We start from the raw sequence: 19,840 nt of genomic DNA, 5'->3' as shown, positions 1-19,840 counted from the left end.
CAATAAACACGCAGATAGGCGCTGAGCACCCACCGAAATGGCCAAGCACATATCCACAGTTGCTTCACATTTACTTTACGTCACGTCTAAAACCACACGGAAACGTGACCGCGCCACTTTCCTCCATTTCAAAGCGCGTGGGTCCCATTTCCGTTGATTTAATTATTGTGTTTAGACGAAGCAAAGTAGAATCGCAATATTGCCAAAATCCCATTATTATTGCATTATGAGGGTGCATGTAAACGTGGTCAATTTTGCGTAGCTAGAAGCATACGAGGTAACATTTTTGTGTAAAGTTTATCTGTGCCTAACCCTTATTGTTGCGTTCACACCAGAAGCGAGTTTAACTATTTGGGTGAGTAGATTACTTACAAAGTCAATGCAAAGGCGCAAATAGATGCAAATTCATGATTAAACGCGCTGTCTGCCTCAAACGCGCTGTCCGCCTCGAACGCGTCTTCCGCGCTGTCCGCCTCGAACGCGTCTTCCGCGCTGTCCGCCCCATACGCGTCGTCCACGCTATCAATGCGGATGACATGAATTGGATTATCGTGAACACGTGCGATTCGCCTCTAACGCGCTGTTTGCCACTAACGCGCTGTCCGCCTCTAACGCGATATCCATCTCAAACGCGCTATCCACCTCAAACGCGCTGTCTGCCTGAAACGCGCTGTCCCCCTCAAACGCGTCTTCCACGCTATCAGTCTCGAACGCGTCTTCCACGCTATCAGTCTCGAACGCGTCTTCCACGCTATCAGTCTCGAACGCGTCTTCCGCGCTATCAACCTCGAACGCGTCTTCCGCGCTATCAACCTCGAACGCGTCTTCCGCGCTATCAACCTCGAACGCGTCTTCCGCGCTATCAACCTCGAACGCGTCTTCCGCGCTATCAACCTCGAACGCGTCTTCCGCGCTATCAACCTCGAACGCGTCTTCCGCGCTATCAACCTCGAACGCGTCTTCCGCGCTATCAACCTCGAACGCGTCTTCCGCGCTATCAACCTCGAACGCGTCTTCCGCGCTATCAACCTCGAACGCGTCTTCCGCGCTATCAACCTCGAACGCGTCTTCCGCGCTATCAACCTCGAACGCGTCTTCCGCGCTATCAACCTCGAACGCGTCTTCCGCGCTATCAACCTCGAACGCGTCTTCCGCGCTATCAACCTCGAACGCGTCTTCCGCGCTATCAACCTCGAACGCGTCTTCCGCGCTATCAACCTCGAACGCGTCTTCCGCGCTATCAACCTCGAACGCGTCTTCCGCGCTATCAACCTCGAACGCGTCTTCCGCGCTATCAACCTCGAACGCGTCTTCCGCGCTATCAACCTCGAACGCGTCTTCCGCGCTATCAACCTCGAACGCGTCTTCCGCGCTATCAACCTCGAACGCGTCTTCCGCGCTATCAACCTCGAACGCGTCTTCCGCGCTATCAACCTCGAACGCGTCTTCCGCGCTATCAACCTCGAACGCGTCTTCCGCGCTATCAACCTCGAACGCGTCTTCCGCGCTATCAACCTCGAACGCGTCTTCCGCGCTATAAAATATTAAACTCAAGTGGAAAATTTGCTTGACGCAAAGAGTAATTTATGCATTTGGTGTATATTCTAGAGGTCTTTACGGGTCTACGTCAAACCAAAAAGATCAGAGACCCGAGCGGGTTCGGGTCTAAAAGTTTCAAGTGTGTCTCGGACACGGGTCGGGTATACTGTTAGCAGTCTTGGGTATTTTGAAATGAATGTGTTTTTGCTGAACAGACCAGAGAGGACCCCAACTATCTTGCGTATGTGTGTGCATCAGATCCTTTCCCAAACCCTTTATGCCAAAAGTGCTTGAGACATCATATGGTTGGCGGTAGATTAATTTTTAATTGAGCCAGACCTGTCAATCAATTTTGAATGCACATTTTTGCGGTTACCTTGGTGTCATCATCATATAACAAATGACTGAACAAATATCTGACTGGTCCGAGCGAGGGCTATTGACTGCACACACGTCGATCCCGTTTAAAATTCAGGTCCACTCGTGTTAAAAAAATTGCAACTTGGGTCTAATTTTCTCAGCTTTGTCTCGGGTCAGGTCTTTCTTTTAAAAAAAAATATTTATAATCCTCAGGTTCAGGTAAAAAGTGATTAGGACCATCAAGGATTGGTTACGTAATTTTGCGTTTAATAGACTTCCAAAAAACTGCTAAAACAAGGCTAAATTTGAGCTGTCAGTGAAAATTAAATGGACTAATCTAACCATAACCAAAAATAAATTACATAAATTAATTAAACCAAATGCTTTGACTTTGATGGAATATCATACAAGTTTTTTGTGGCAAAAATTATGACATAACCAAATACAAGTTTATTTTGGCTAGAAGTGGGTTACTCATAGCCGCACAATATATCTGTATATAGTTAACCTAGATGTTAAAATGACTGCTATTGCTTGCTGGGTAGTCAAACTATATTTATTCAATTTATAGCCACTGTGCATTCAGAGCTTTGTGTTTTACATTTTCCAGTGGATTCATCATCACGAAGAAATTGATGCATATAATTTTGAAATCACTTAGCATTATGCCTTCATTCTCTCTCCTGGAGGCGTCTTATGTAAAGCACAACACACAACAGCAATGATGCATTAACATGCAATTTACAACCAGTTGTGCAGGTTAAATAAAGCAAATGAAAAGTTCAAGTGATTTAAAAGAACCCTGCATAACCTTAACCATCCTCTCTGATCACACATGCTGTTCTGAGTTATTACAAGCAGATCCAATTTTGTCATCTTCAAAAGACTCTATCAAGCACGACGGCCGAACAGATTTCATAACGGATGCGGCACCAGTGGGAATATCACCCGTCATGTTTGAGGGTCTCGCAGTGGAATAACAAGAAAGACAAAATATTCGTAGAGCGAATAAATCATTAATCCTCTTATACGCTCGGTTAAGCGCAGTCAGGCACCGGAAGTCCTGAAATGCATAAACTGGCAGTTAATTTTCCTTACAGCAACAGGAAAAGATAAATGACGTGAATTTCAGCAGGACCCAAACCCTCGCTCCGCCTCGGTTACAGTGAAAGTAGTTGTCTGTGGTTTCAACTGATGTCGGAGAGTTTGCAAATGCTTTCCATGAGGACATTGGTTTGGACGCGTCTCTGTGGTTGGAGTCATTCAGTGGTCGGGGAGGACAATCCGAATGACGAGCTTTTCTTTTAAAGGCGGATTTTTTTCTAAGCCATTCCTTGTTTTATTGTAATTAAACAACATGTGGCAGACTGAGGCGGTTGGTTAATGAAGCATTTTCTCCCTGCCTCTCCGGGCTATGTTCCCATTTCAAAACACAGTCTGGAAGAGTGCTCATTTGCATATGTAGAAAAATATTGTAGGAATATTGAATGATGAGGTCTTGATTTGCGAGATATCTTTAGCTTTTTATGATGCCTGAATGTGTTTATTATATAACGTTACACTGGAATATTTCATATTCCACTTGTGGTTTGACTTTGACTAAGCTTTTCTGTCTCTGTAATGAATTGTGAATGTATAATCGCTACCATTATGAGCTTTTAAGGGACAAAAATAACAATTCGAATACACAGCACTGAATTTTAAAAAACTTGACCTCATGTTGCTCCTAACCTGTATATCTTTCCATCTCCTGTTAAACACAAAACTGAGATGTTTAGTTATGTTTAAGCCGATCTCTTCTAATGGATGGAGAGGGGATGACAACCATTGGCTTTCAAGACAAATTGTAACATAGAGTTTAATAAAAATTAGTCCAAATTATTTGTTTGCTATATTCCAGGTCTCTTACATTGTAAATGATTGCTTTATGTAACACTTTTTGGTTTCTCAGACCTTTAAGTCATAGGTTCTTTAAAGGGACACTTCACTTTTTTTAAATTATATTACGACTCAGCCGAAAATAGTCCTCTTAGTAACTTTCAATGGCAGGGGAATATTTTCGGGCAGTGCGTAATATCACTACGCCTCCTGCAGCCTGCATGTTACAGCAGCAAAGTCCTTGATTATTTCGCCAGAATGAGAGTATAGTACCTAGCCATATCTGCCTAGAAAATCACAACTTTTAATTTTCTGCCAGTCTTAGTACACAATGTAACTACAGAAGAGTCGAGTTTTAAGTATAAAAAGTATCCAAACTCTTTGGTTATTTTTTAGTGCGATGCTAATGGTCTAATCAGATTTAAAGGAATAGTCTACTCATTTTCAATATTAAAATATGTTATTACCTTAACTAAGAACTGTTGATACATCCCTCTATCATCTGTGTGCGTGCACGTAAGCGCTGGAGCGCGCTGCGACGTTTCGATAGCATTTAGCTTAGCACCATTCATTCAATTGTACCATTTAGAGATAAAGTTAGAAGTGACCAAACACATCAACGTTTTTCCTATTTAAGACGAGTAGTTATACGAGCAAGTTTGGTGGTACAAAATAAAACGTATCGTTTTTCTAAGCGGATTTAAAAGAGGAACTATATTTTATAGCGTAATAGCACTTTTGGGAGTACTTCGACTCCCCTGAAAAGTCCGCTCCCCTTCTCCCTCTCATAATGGGAGAGGGAGGGTGTTACTGCGCCAAGTCGAAGTACTCCCAAAAGTGCTATTACGCCATAAAATATAGTTCCTCTTTTAAATCCGCTTAGAAAAACGATACGTTTTATTTTGTACCACCAAACTTGCTCGTATAACTACTCGTCTTAAATAGGAAAAACGTTGATGTGTTTGGTCACTTCTAACTTTATCTCTAAATGGTACAATTGAATGAATGGGGCTAAGCTAAATGCTATCGAAGCGTTGCAGCGCGCTCCAGCGCTTACGTGCACACACACAGATGATAGAGGGATGTATCAACAATTCTTAGTTAAGGTAATAACATATTTTAATATTGAAAATGAGTAGACTATTCCTTTAATGGATTATGCTAAGCTATGCTAAAAGAGGTACCGCCAGACCCAGAGATCGGCTGAATGGATTCCAAAACAGTAAAAATCTAATGTTTAACTCTAGGGGAGCTGGAAAATGTGCATATTTTCAAAAAAAGTGGAGTGTCCCTTTAAAGAACCAGTTCTGTTTTTATAAACGCGCTGTCCGCCTCAAACGCGCTGTCCGCCTAAAACGTGCTATCCGCCTTAAACGCGTCTACCACGCTATTAACCTTAAACGCGTCTACCACGCTATTAACCTTAAACGCGTCTACCACGCTATTAACCTTAAACGCGTCTTCCACGCTATTAACCTTAAACGCGTCTTCCACGCTATTAACCTTAAACGCGTCTTCCACGCTATTAACCTTAAACGCGTCTTCCACGCTATTAACCTTAAACGCGTCTCCCACGCTATAAAATATTGAACTCAAGCGGAAAATTTGCTTGACGCAAAGAGTAATCAATGCATTTGGTGTGTACACTAAAGGTCTTTACGGGTCCACTTCGAACCAAAAAGGTCCGAGACCCGAGCGGGTTCGGGTGTAAAAGTTTCAATCACCAGACCCGGAGATCAGCTGAATGGATTCCAAAACAGTAAAAATCAAATGTTTAACTCTAGGGGAACTGGAAAATTGAAAAAAGTGGAGTGTCCCTTTTAAAGAACCAGTTCTGTTTTATAATCTCTCTCTCTTTCATTCAATTTGAAAATCTGGAATCTGAAGTTGCAAAAAATCTTTTTTTTAAAAGAAAATCACTTTAAAAGTTGTCCAAATGAAGTCCTTAGCAACACATTTTACTAATGCTACAAATATACCTATGCTACTTATGTTTTGTGGTTTAGGGTCACAAATGTAAGAAGTTATTGGTCCCTGTTTATTTAATTTTAGGAATCTTTGCTATAACTCCTTTTGTTTTCCATAAAAAACTGAAAGATAATCAGGTTTTGAAAAACTTGCAGTTGAGTAAGTGATTGTAACTTTATTTTGGGGTGAACTTTTCATTTAAAGCTAAATCTTTGTCAACTTAATCAAAATGCTGAATGTCTTTATTCTTGCGTAGATATGGGCTCATTTCCAGTTCCCACTGTTCTCATTTAACAAGAAACTTTCCCTGCAAGTCAAACGTATTGGCCGAAGCACTCATTCATGTTAAAATCAAGCTACAGGCTATTACTCTCCCTTTCTTAGTCTTATAGGCTTATCTGTCTTGGATATGGATTTTGTGCCCGCAAACACAGAGATGCATTGCAGCGTAACCTTGTATGACCCATGAGGATTTAGACATATTGAGTTGCATTATTCACTCTTGTCTGCACGACTCAGAAGTCGTGAATAAAAATCTGCACTGAGATTTTGTATTCCTGTTTTTTTGCATATTGACCTTAATATTCTTAATAGTGTTTGAGGATCTGCACACAGTCACATACCTGTCAATATTGGGGTTTGGCGGGAAATAATTGTAAAATATGGGAAAAACAGGAGGGTTGACGGCTATGCAGTCATTGCAGAATTGCATAAAGTTATTCAAAAAGTGAACTTTGAACAATTAAAAACTTTGCTCTTTATTCAAATATTTTAATAAAGATGCATTAAAGAATTTTGTATGCATCCTTCATTGGTGTGTTTGGAGTACAAACTGAAGCTCATCTTTTTAAGGAGGTTAAATAAAACCCAGATTCCCTAATACAGTGGTTCTCAAACTGGGGGCCGCGAGATGTTGCCAGGGGGGCCCCAGTTTTATGACATCTTATAAAATACATACGTTTATCTTAAATTCTGTGTAGTTAAACCTAAAAAATAAGGCTACTAACCAACAGCACTACTTTGTATAATTTAATGTTTTGTTTTATTAAAATGTTAAGTTTGAGGACCGTTTTTTGGTATACATTTTTATTGTGGGGGCTGTAAAGGAATGCACCATACACAAGGGGGGCCGCACGCTGAAACCACGCTTTGAGAACCACTGCCCTAATACACTGTGGTTTGCTTTTTTGCCAGATTATTTTGTCTAAAAGTTTCTTAAGCGCATGCATGTTGTCCAATTTGTGCCATGCACCTCATATATTGATTGTTTAATCTAAACTGAGGTGTATTTAAAGAATGCCCACCACCACCACTTCTACTTTTGGCAACTACTGTACATTGGTTGGCAACTGCAAGTGAATGACAGTGCAAAGAAAAAGCTTGAAAATCATGTGGAAGAAATGTTCTTAAATATGTTAGTTGGCTCAAAAAAACGTACATTCAAACCGTAGGAATTTTTTTTCATGAAACACAAACAGTGATCCTTGGCAGAATATTGATATTCATTGCTTAAGACTGTGAAATAGATTTAAAATGTTATATTTCTGAAGAAGATCAGTGTTATTATGTTGGTAGTATTCATTTCTTCTAACTAAAATGTCTTTTATCTCCAGCTGTTGTATTCAGGTTTTGAGTTTGATGTATACGCATTCAGCCCGCCGCCATGTTGACTCCAAAACGAGAGCATGCGCTGTAAACCTATTGTTGTACAGTGCGCAATGTGTACATAAATCTGTTTGTTATTAGCCTGTTGTTGGCTAATCATTCATTTCTAATGTTGTTAAGCATGCTTACTTTCTGTAATACACCAATACTATAACTAAGTACATATCTCCAATTTGTACAGATTACAAAAAAACGCAAGGCATGAATACGGTAAAAAAAATTATCCAGGAAGTTTTTTTAAGCACATTGACCGGAATCAACAGAAGCACAATTAATTTCTAACTAAATATAATTTGTACCCAACTTTGGGGGTTCATATGGGGTTTTACCTCTAATGTTGCGTTCAGACCAGCCGCGGTAGAGGTGTCAAGCGTGAGTGATTTCAATGTTAAGTCAATGTAAAGACGCGTTGATGCGCGTCTGGAGGTCTCGCGGCATGAATGAGGCGTTTAGCGTGGCGCGGTAGATGCGATTCAGACTCATTCGCGTGTGTAGTTCGCTCGAATGGCGCAAATTGAGCATTGCCGCCGGGAACACACGAGTTGAACAATTTGAATTTTGGCGGAAAAACGCTCCACGTTAACCAATCAGGAGCTTGCTCTAGTAGTGACTTGATTACAGAAGGCGAGCGGAGTCGCAGAAGCCCCTCCCATGCCGTGAATTTCTACGTGAATGTCTCGATAACTAGAATTTCACGCTTTACTTATCTAGAATTTAAGTAAACTTAAAATGTTCAAGCGGCAAACTAGACGCGGTAGATACTTGCACAACAAACTCACATAAATAGCTTGTTATCAAGTCAATCTTAGGTTATTAAGGCTGCGTCCGAAAACTCTAAATTGCTGCCTTCTGAGGCAGCTTTCCAAGGCAGGAAGGCATCAAGGCATGTCCGAATTCAATTTTTGGTTTACTTCCTGTCTCCTGAGATACCTATGCGTGGACGTACATTAAGAATGTGATTGGTCGAGCCCGGTCGAGTTCGAAAAAATAAAATGGCGGCCAAGGATGCGACTGGACCACCAATTTAGTGTAAATAAAGGTAGATTTTCACTTTTTACACCTTTTAATTGCATTTCTAGCGAGAAAATAGTATTGTAGTTTTCAAATATGTGATTAGTTATCACAAAGGTGCTCTCTGTTTATATTTCAAACACCCTGCCTTTGAAGTGTGTCCGAAAGTTTTTGTCTGAGCTGCCTCCGAAGTCATTTCCTCATGAGGCAGCAAGGCAACGAGTCACTGCCTTGAGTTTTCGCAGTGATAGTCAACGTTCATGTCTTAAAAAAACATAACAAAGAATGTTTCATGTGCTATTCAAACTGGAGATAACTGGTATACTGTCATAAAATATTGTATTGTGTGTTTTAAAGAAATGTAAACATGCTTACAACATGAGAAATTAGCGATTAGCCAACAGGCTAATATCCAAACCAGATATTATGTACACGATGCGCTATTCTCATCTCAATTTAGGTCATATGTCTCTTCTAATTTTAACAATCCACATTTTCTTGAGTTTTTTGACCAGCATCCTGATACAAAACAACAGGTTTAAAAAGCATGCTCTAGACCAGTGGTTCTCAAACTGGGGGCCGCGGGAGATGGTGCCAGGGGGGCCCCAGTTTTATGACATTTTTAAAATACATTAATTTATCATGAATTCTGTGTAATTTAACCTAAAAAAATAAGGCTATTAACCAACAGCACTACTTTGTATAGTTTCATATGTTTTGTTTAATTAAAATGTTATGTTTATTAGCACAAATTTGTCGTAAGTTTTCTTTGGGGGGGCCGCAAAGGAATGGACCGTACACAAAGGGGGCCACACGCTGAAAAAGTTTGAGAACCACTGCTCTAGACGTCCATTCCTCACAGCCTCGTTTTGAATACGTAATTTTTTAAGTCGAGTTTTGTGTAACTGGCGGTTTGTGTTCAGTTCCAGGAGCTACAGCTGGACAGAGAAACCCTGCTAGCGACCAATCGGAGTCTCGCGGAAGAGAGTCTGTCACACCGCCCGCACCTTCAAAACGGCAAGCTCCGATTGGCTGCAAAGTACAAGGAGTTGGCCGAGCTGACCGCAGCTTGCAGGGAAAAGCAAAGCAAACTTGGTGCGTACAGATTTGAGCTCTTAAACAGCAGACCTGCTACGAATGCACAACGGACAAAAGTTAAACATTTTAACGTTGTCTACACTAATACACTTTTGTACGTAAGCGCATGTTGACGTCCTGTTCACGTAGGGGTGAAAGAAAATATTGTTACTTGCAAGTATCATGATATTGTGTTTAAAGGGGACATATCACAAGACTTTTTTAAGATGTCAAATAAATCTTTGGTGTCCCCAGAGTACATACTGTATATGAAGTTTTAGCTCAAAATATCCAATGGAGACAGAGCGCAGCGCGTCATAACCTGAAAACCACGCCCACCGAGAGGAAACAATCCATCCGTCTCCATTGACTTTGTATTGCAAGAGGCTGCCTCCTTCTGTCATATAACAAAAAACAGAACAATGCCCAAAAGCCGCTGCGCGACAGGATGTACAGCCAACAAGCCAAAAAACCCAGAAACACATTCCTAAAAACTGTCGACCCCAAAAAAACAGCGTTTAAAGACACAAAAGTGAAAACAGGCAACTTTTCATAGTACTATGTATAAAACTGTGCCCACTAGGGGGAAACGTAGTTGGCGATCCACTTTTTTCTCCTTAAAGGCTGGATTTTACGGCTCGACAGCTTATAAAAACTTAATTCTGGTTTTTTTGGCTTGTAAACTGTACATATTGTCACACAGCAGCTTTTAGGCATTATTCTATTTTTTGTTATAAGCCAGAATGACATGGAGGCGGCCTCTCGCAATACAAAGTCAATGGAGACGGTTGGATTGTTTTTCCCCCCGTGGTTTTCAAATTTTCATAACTGCGCTCTGCTTCTAAATTGTCACTTTGTAGGTGTGTGCAAAATGTGTCTATTTTAGGTGTGTCCTTATAAATGCATATGAGCTGAATTGCACTAAATGGCAGTGCTGTGGTTGGATAATGCAGATTAAGGGGCGGTATTATCCCCTTCTGACATCACAAGGGGAGCCTAATTTTAATGTCCTATTTTTTCACATGCTTGCAGAGAAAGGTTTACCAAAACTAGTTATTGGGTTGTTCTTTTTGATATTTTCTAGGTTGATAGTAGCACAGGGCACCCAATTATAGCACTTAAACATATTGCATCACAAACCATGTATCATAAGGCATATCGTATCACAAGATTCTTGCCGTTACAGCTTTTTGATAACGTTGTTTTTGTATTGTGCTATGGACTGTGACGTTGACGCGTTTTTAGTCAAGTAACGCAGCTTACGGCCAAAGCAAGATGCTGTGCAACTGCCGTTTTGACTGCTTTATTGTTTGCTTCTCATACAGAAGTTGGGTGCAGCACATTTCTTGTGACCTTTCACTTGCACTTCCTAGTTGGGTGGGCGACATTTAACATTTTTATGCTTAGCCTAAATGTGTCAAAGCAGTGTATATTTATAATAAATTAGATGTTAGTGATGTTACTTTAAGTAATCATGGCGTAAATCACCTATTAGGGCTGTTTCAGCTGTTGACTGAGCAGTTTAAGAATAGCATTTAGACGGTAATATTTCAATATTGCCAGGCAACATCGTTCCATAATAACACACCCTGACATCCGGTGCTGCTCAATAATAATCAGCGTTTAGCGTAGTTGATTGTTGATCCATCCAGCTGTGATCGCTTCAGCGCTGGAGGAGATTCACCAGGGTGGTGCAGAGAGCGTTCAGGTCCCAAAGGACACAAGGTCCCCACCTGGTTTCCCCACCTCTTTTCAACGCCGGACAAGAATAACTGGTCTCGTATGGACCGGGATCCACTTAAAGTTCTCAGGTTACGCTTCCAAAACAGTTTTTATGGGCTTGAAGTGACTTGCTTTTCTTTTTCACTCGGTGTGGCCGGAGTAAGAGAACTATTATTGTGCTCTTCCGTTGTCAACTTTGCTTGGATGAAAATCTCACGCTTTATTGGTTCACTGACATTGCAGTGTCAATTTATCAGCACTTACATCAGGGAATCAGATTGAAATGTTGAAAAAGTTGTGTAAGGAATGTAAATGTTTGGTTCTGTTTAACGTTCTGTGTGTTTAGACGCATATAAGCTATCTGTGAAAGACAGCTTTGCTTGTGGTGTGCAAAGCCAAGACAAACAACGGCTATCTGTTGTGCGCTCTGGTATTTGCTGGGAAAAACTGCCGGCCCGGCAGGGACCCCAGAGGAAGATTTGGAGTCCTTGGAATTCCGGAAACTTTCTCCGGCGTTTTCACCATCACTCTTCTGTTTCACACCTGTTTGATCTGTCCACACTTTGAATCTATGAGCTGTGATGAAGTGATTTGGACTTGTAGTTTTAGAAGTATGCATCAGGTTTATTTCAATGCACATAGTGTATTTGTTAATTTTATGCAATAAAAATTACATTTTCAAAAAATTTATGAAAGTTACTGAATGGACCTGAAAATGTCAAATGGTTTAACCGCCAATTGCGCCAAAGAATGAAAAATATTACATATTTTATCCACCTTGATGGCATGTAAGCGTAATCACAATAAGAAATATCATTTTGAATGATCATTTTATTAGTTATTTCAAAATGTAAATTTTAATGAATTTTTGTATTTGTCCTGACATATGCTGAAAACAGCTCTGTTTTTTAACAAATTATGTAAAAATGTATGTAAAAAAATCATATTACACTAAACTAGATGATTATATTTTATTTCACATTTTTTATGAATATATTTATATTTTCATTTATAAAAAATACTACACCACATTGACATTTTTGCAATTATCCCCCAAATATTTTTTTTAAATGAAATAAATCCAGAAATATTAGACTTTTGCAAGTAATCTGCAAATTTATTTTGAAATTTTAACCCTTTTACATTTAATTGAACCATACGGACACAAAATATTTAACGTCACGTCATTGACACCTTAACAAATTCACCTTGCAAAAAAGATTACTGGTGTGCATCCTGAGACAAACAATGGCACTGAAATATAATTTAATATATGTTGCAATATGTTTCTAGTTAAGACCGCTCAAACAAGCATTTTAGTCTTGGACTAAATAGCCCTGTTCAGAAAACCGCCCCGTAACGTTTTAATATTGCATACAAAGTGGTTATAATGATTTTGATGATGATAAAAAATTTAATATGTTACGAATTATGTAACGAATTATGAGCCTAATTTTTAAAAATATTTCTTCTTTGTTTAGCAATTCTCCCAATAAAATTTTCCTAAAGATGGTTTTGGTCCTTTAAGCAGTCCTTCTAGAAAAGCGCTGAGTTTTTTTGTGATTGTTGCGGGCAAAAATCCTTGATTTTGCGGCATGTTTTCTTAAAAAATGCGATGGAATATGCGGGATATTTATGCAATTTATGCGATGGAATTGCGGGAATTTGCGAAAAGTGCGGAACTTGCAAAAACTGCGAAAACTTGCAAAAGCTGCAATGATGTTTACGTTACTTCATAACGTTCCCATGGCAATAGAGGACACGGCTGCGCTTTTGGGAAGTAAATGCAAAATTTTTCAACTTTCTGCTAATATATATGTGACTTTTTGCTACGAAAATGCGGAGATTATGAAATCATGCAAGCCCCGCATATTTTGTGCGTGGAAATATGTAATTAATGCGGCGATAGTGCGTCATATTTGGAAAAAATGCAGCCCCGCATAAATATGCGGACTTTGGCTGATTATGCAATATATCGCGCGATCGCACAATCGCGTTTTTCTGGAGGGACTGTTTAAGGTAGTTGTTATCACGCTGATGTATGTTTAATTGTTCATTTTTGTGATAAGTTTCATTTTGGCTAATAATTTGATGCTATAGAAATGGGCCGTGACATTATGATTGGCGTGGTTGAATTGGCCATGCAAGCGTTTGGACGGAAGTTTGATACAGTGGCTCCGCCTCTGGTTCCACAGACGATTCCTTCTACACATGCCCTGGCTCCAAACTGACGTTTTTACGTAACATGACAGCACCCATGGTCGGACATTTTTGGCTTCCAATTCATTACAATGGAAGGAAGCGATGTTGCGTCGTCTATCTTTTTTTACAATCTATGCATGAGCGGCAGAGCCAATCAGAGCCGAGCTCAAGCGTTATTATTCCTGACCCTTCCAAATAGGACAAATTCGAGGGTTTTAAATGGACTTGTTTCTGGATATTTTTTGCACTTAATAAAGTTACATACCTTTTATATAAATATCAAAGAACAATTTAACATATTATTTCAATGCATTCTTTGGCACCTTTAAGTAGAGTAAATATACATCACTTCTTTCCACCACTTGTTAAATATTGCTATACAGGTATTAAACATTAACCAAAGGGTTAAATATATATCAAGCTATATTTTCTAGATAATATCAGCCAGCTCTATTTTGCGGTAGACCAGAACATTAGCCCACCCTACACCCCTATACTCTAGGGGGCCCGCATTCCAGCATTTAGAGCAGAAAGACTGATATGAATTATTTGTTGACTTTTTTTGGTCCCTCCCCCCCATTGTGAAGTCTTACTGATGATGCAGATCCGTTCAAAGGGGCTTTTGTGTGCAAGCCCGCCTCCGGTGCCGTTCAAAAGAAAAGGCTGAGATTCATACGATAGTCTCGACCGCAGCCCCGCCCCCTTCCAGGAGCCCAGCAGAGTCTGGGAACATAACGTCTGCGGGAGAAATTCAAAAACTCAGCTCGGGTGAAGGAAATTGAACTGTCGTGAATGGTGTAGAGGGAGGAAAGGACAGTAGGGTTCCTTCAACGTCCCACAGAGGGACAAAAGATCAGCGGAGGATATCTGCTAGTCCGCTTACATGCCCTGACAGAGCACGTACAGGAAGATCTCCATGGTCGCACGGGCAACTTTCCATCCAAGAAACAGATAGAGACGCTCTTTTTATTTCTCTCGCAGCTGCCGTCCAATGACGGAAGGAGGGTGGAATGTTCACCTTCCTGTCACCACGCAGCGTACATGTACTCGTCCATCCAGCTGCAGGCTACAGCCGGATGGGCGGGAGAGTGATCGTTCTCCAAACACCAAACATCTGACTCTCATTCCTTTAGTGCCGAAAGAAAGAATGTAAAGCTGTTTTGTTGCTTCATCAGGTTTGGCACATAGGGTTGCGAGTAATTGCGTAATAAGACGTGATTGCGAATGGCAGACGTTGAAAGAAAGTGTAGTGATTTAAAAGCAACTTTTTAAAGAATACAATTATTTACCGCTCCTTCGTTTCATCACCCTTCGCACATTCCTACCCCGTATGTTTTCTTGAGGGCGATACACTACACTATCCTTCCTGCTTCAAAGCAAATTGCTCCGTAAGTCTCTTTATTGTTAACTAAGCGTAACGACACTGTTTACCCAAGGCTCGACCTGTTGACCCGTGACACACAAATAGCGCTGACCTCTCAACACATACCTGCAAAACTCACACCGCTTTGACCACCTCACCCCATACAGAAAAAGTGAAACCCCTCAGGGTGGACGGGGGGAGTCGACCCTCATTGCGAGCATGAAAAGGGCATCTTTGTCTGGAAGTGCCCGTAAATCACACGGTCAAAAGGCATGCTGGGAACTCATGCAAGTTCCCAGTGATGGAAGAGATGGTAATTAAAAAGATGCGAAGTGGCTCTGCCCCTCTCCCAGTGTTTGAATAGAGAGGGCAGATATCAAAGTTGGATTAGGGCCACTGAGCTACCACACACACGCTGGCTTTATCACTCAGTGGGAGAACAGGGCCTCTTCACAAGCTTTTGAAATCCATCTCATGAGAACCCAAAACTGGGAAGTTTGCGCCTAGAGGCTTGCAAAAAAATATTTTGACGCGTTCACATGAGCTCTTTGAGACTGTAAGGGAAAACTCTATTATTGTTTGCTCGTATTTCTTCAAAAGCCGTATGACTTCTGTAAAAAACAAGGTTATTTTTTTGCAAAATGCCATGACAAAGAGGAACATACAAGTAACGTATATAACTCATTTTCCATCAGTCCCGGCGCCATGGGCGGGCTTTAGGTCACTAGTGCCCGCCCTGGACGAACCTGCGGTCTCCCTTCACCTGTTCACCAGCTCCATGGTTTTATCAATAGGCCACTGTTATTAATTAAAAGTTATTGTTTTGTACATATATAACTCATGAATAAAAATAAAAATGTGTTCGGTCTGATTTAAAAAATATATATTTTAAACGAATTTGATTGGTTTGTCAGTAGTGAGCGCGGAAATGTTTGGTTGTTTGCTAAGCACGCCACCGCTTAATGTTAAGACACGATTGAGTGCTGCCTGCAGTGAGACTGATACGTTATGGTTCTGCTGTTATCTTTCACTATTTTCGCTGCTGAAACAACAAAAACAGTCAACATTGCGTCTAAAATGTAAGTGACTTAATATTAATTACTTGTTTAGTGAACTGTCATTAAATCTGTCACATTTTCAACCGTGATATGATGCTGCTTAACTGTATCATGTTATTAAAAAAATCCACATTTTTACCGCAGTATGTTTAACCCACTTTGTTAACACACTTTGTGTTTGCTGTGCTTATTTGTTTAACTTTGCGTTTTTACATTATGCACTTTCGGTCGCCATTGATTAAAGGATGCAGAATCATTATCCTGTTTTGGTGATTGTTATTGGCGTTTTTAATCAGACTAGGCTACTTGTTCGGTCGAGCAAGTAAAATTATCTTTCACTTGGCCTTTTAAAAAATCCACTTGTCTCTGATATTAGGCGGACAAGCGTTGACGTCGAGCCCTGCGATGTGTTTTATTTGCATTTAGATTGCTTCAGTAAGCTAGGTCCAATCTTTACGACTTCTCCGTTGTATTGCGTTAATGGAGAAGTATGTTAGTTCTTCCTCGCTTTTTTGTCCACTTAATTCATAGTTAATGATATTATGCATTGCAGTGACGTTGCTCTCATTTGTGCCCCCCCTGAAAAATGAAATGCCCGTCCGTGAATTTGTGTCTGGCGCCGGGTCTGTTTTCCATACACATGGAATACAAAAATGAAAAATAATTAAAGCAGCAAGAATATTTAGCAAATGAACTTTATTTAATTCCAATTAACTATTCGGACGGGATTAATTTTCCAAATAACATTTTGGTTTCAATGTGTCCCCGACGACATCTGTGATTTTATGTAGAGATTCGGATGGGACTAAAACTCACAGAGTGTCTATTTCATGCATTTGGGTATTGCAGAAGATCACGTGCTCTGGATACGTGATGTTTGAATTTTTTTTTAATTAAAAATTTTTACAAAACATGTAATTTATGAATTTAATTCAACTAATCAAAATAACTTGTACAAATCCTAATAAAGTAGCCTACGCGTTTTATATAACACTAAAGTTTATAAGGGAGCACTCACATTATCCAAACCAAACCATGCCCCAGCGCGATTGTCACCCCTCCCTACTCCCCCAGGTGCACGCACTCACACTGTACTTTTTATCGATCCGAGTCCGGGCACGCTTTCGTCATTAAGATGCGATTGTTTTGAAAAAAGCAGGAAGTAAAGCTCTCTCTTAACACTGGAACCCACCGTAATGATAAGTCTGTGTTTTTCATTCGGAGTCATTTGGTGCGCGATTACAGACAGCCCTCTCACATGTCATCATATTGCTTAGTTGATCTGTCACGCATGCAGCTCGGACATTCACGTAACCCCGCTGCTTGCATGAAAAGGTTTTTACGGAGGCAGATGAAGGTGAGTGGTCGCCCAAGTGACATCTTTACCTTTTGAATCGCGCTGAGGCGCGATTGCGCTCACACCACAGCCTTCCGCTCCTGAGGCCAAGTGAACCGCGCTCCGGACCACCTCTGCAACCCGGCCGCGGCACGATTAACCAATGCGCGCCCAGGCGCGGAACAGAGAGATCACACTAGTCAAACAAACCAGGCTTTGGGGGTCAAATGCGCCCGAGCGCGGTTTGGTTTGGATAGTGTGAATGGGCCCTAATAAACACATAGAAATGAAGAAATCATGATTAATAAAACATTTATTATTTTCATTAATTAACATTAACATTCCAAAGTGCACTGGGTTATTTTTGACCCATAATGGGTAAATATTAGCCTGGGTCTGGGAAAACCCAGACAACTTCCGGCAAATTTAGATTTCCTCTGCAAGTAGTCTTGCAAAGAGGCCATTCAAGCCCATTTCTAATACCGAGAAATCGCGGCAACAATTAGAAACGTTGGGGCGGGCTTTACATGATGACAACAGCGCAGCGACGGTGAAGCAGATTTTGTACATTACAAAGATGGATGGCGCCGTGGAACATTACTCATTTGAATCGGCTATCGCTTCTGTTTTAAGCGATGTAACTTTTCCTTTTCGTTAAAACCCGAGCTAAGAACAACACTCAAACCTTCATATCTAAAAAAAGATGTTATTTCTGTTTTACCGACTGGAAAAGCCTGATATAGCTCTGCATATGTCGTCATCTTCATCCCTGTGATTGGTTTTAGGTCTATCCAATTGGAACAGAGGCATTTGAGAGACATCCGTTGGTGACGCCCCTTTGGAAATTATTTGTCTATGAAGCTTTGCCAGACCATAACTCAGTTACTACTGAGAATGGTCTGGTTTTAACCAGGCTAGGTAAATATTGGACATAACACACCGCTGGGTTATTGACCCAATGCTGGGTTATTATACCTTGTGGTTGCATAACAACAACCCAACATTGGGACATTTTTAACCCAACATTGGGACATTTTTAACCCAACATTGGGTCATTTTTAACCCAACAATGGGTCATTTTTAACCCAGCATGTGTTCTGTCCAGTGTTGATGAAGTTACTTGGAAATAGTAATTAGTTACTGATTACTGATTACTCCTCCAATAAAGTAATCCCGTTACTTTACTGATTACATAATTTTAAAAGTAATTATTTACTTTACTAGTTACTTTACTAAGTTACTTTTCAAAAACATGATGCTCGACCTGAATATGCTACAGTATAAAGCAACAGACCTTTCAGCCTACTTCAATTCTTTCTGCATATTCCAACATCTTAAATTGAATCAAATGAAACATTCTCTGTTTTAACCTGTCGACGCGCACTAATTTGTGGGCGTGATGACGTCGTTTTTTTAATGCTTCTAACAATATCTATATAGCGTACTGTCTACAAACATTAATAATATTAATATTACTATACATCGTTTAAAAGGTCTACGGGTTTAGCATCAGTGTATAGTCTCTGTTTTGAGATACAGATGCGCTAGCATCATAAATGTAGTATTTTGTTACAGAAGTCCAGATGACTACATGCAAAATATAAACGGGACTTCTTACCTTAGTGTTAATATAACAATCGCGAGTCGAATCCAGTCTGTTTCAGATGTGTGAATAACCCACGGTACAACACCTGCTTGCTAGGTGTTTGCTCAGATTTGTGGTGGAAGTTTTCGCTGTAGATAAAAGTTTTAGCTCCACGCAGAGTGTAAAGCGGACGCTGATGTTTTGTCACCTTTAACTGGGTTAAACTCAAAGTAATGTCGATACTTCCAAGCATTAAACGCTGCATTGTTTTGTTCTCTTCCGCGCTCCATGTTGTCTCTTCATGTTCAACACTACACTGACTGACGGCGCGGCGCTCATACATCATTGTCACTCGACTCGCGTCACGCCACGAGAGAGTCTCACGAAACAAAATCAAGGTTAAATAACGCAGTAACGCAGCCTGCTTACGGGAAGTAACAGTAATCTAATTACTGTTTTTGCAATTGTAATCCCTTACTTTACTCGTTACTTGAAAAAAGTAATCGGATTACAGTAACGCGTTACTTCTAACGCATTACTGCCCATCACTGGTTCTGTCCAATATTTACCCATTATGGGTCAAAAATAACCCAGCCATTTTTAGAGTGTGGACAAAAAGAAGGTTGAGTTTCTTACCTGATATTGATATTACAGTCTTAATAGTGTGTGAGATTTGGCTTGTCTTGATTTATTTTTTTATTCCGCCAAATGGAAAAAAACATCCATGTCGAAATGAATGGGACGCAGGAAGTACAATATACGCGGGTTAGTAAGACTTTACTGCAGATCAAATTGGCCAAAACGCAAAAGAACCGCATTTTCAAAATATATTGCTGGCAAACACAGACATTTGCATTGGGAACAGAGAATCTCTGAGTTCAGTGAAAAACAGTATGTAAATTGCTCTGTAATTTTTACGAAGGTCGTGAGAGAAAAACACAGAAACCCACGAAGAGAGCTAGCGGGCGTCGTCCAATTTTTTTTACAGTCTATTGTCGCAACCTTATTGCTAGATGCTGCTAAAATCTACACAGTGCACCTTTAATTGGTAGAGCATTGCATTAGCGGTGCAAAGG

The 19,840-nt window shown here is 40.4% G+C and overlaps 1 protein-coding gene across 1 annotated transcript in view; it reads left to right on the top strand.

Moving 5' to 3' along the window:
• Positions 1-19,840, top strand: part of vps37d (VPS37D subunit of ESCRT-I) — a 65,503-nt gene that overhangs the window by 13,656 nt on the left and 32,007 nt on the right. The window contains exon 2 of the mRNA XM_055200543.2: positions 9,345-9,516. Within this exon, the coding sequence (XP_055056518.1) occupies positions 9,345-9,516 (172 nt within the window). The remainder of the gene's footprint in view (positions 1-9,344; positions 9,517-19,840) is intronic.

This window comes from Misgurnus anguillicaudatus, chromosome 22 (genome assembly GCF_027580225.2).
Source record: "Misgurnus anguillicaudatus chromosome 22, ASM2758022v2, whole genome shotgun sequence".
NCBI lineage: Eukaryota > Metazoa > Chordata > Actinopteri > Cypriniformes > Cobitidae > Misgurnus > Misgurnus anguillicaudatus.
Note: the sequence above shows the minus strand (reverse complement) of the source record. Positions and strands in the feature narration are given on the sequence as shown.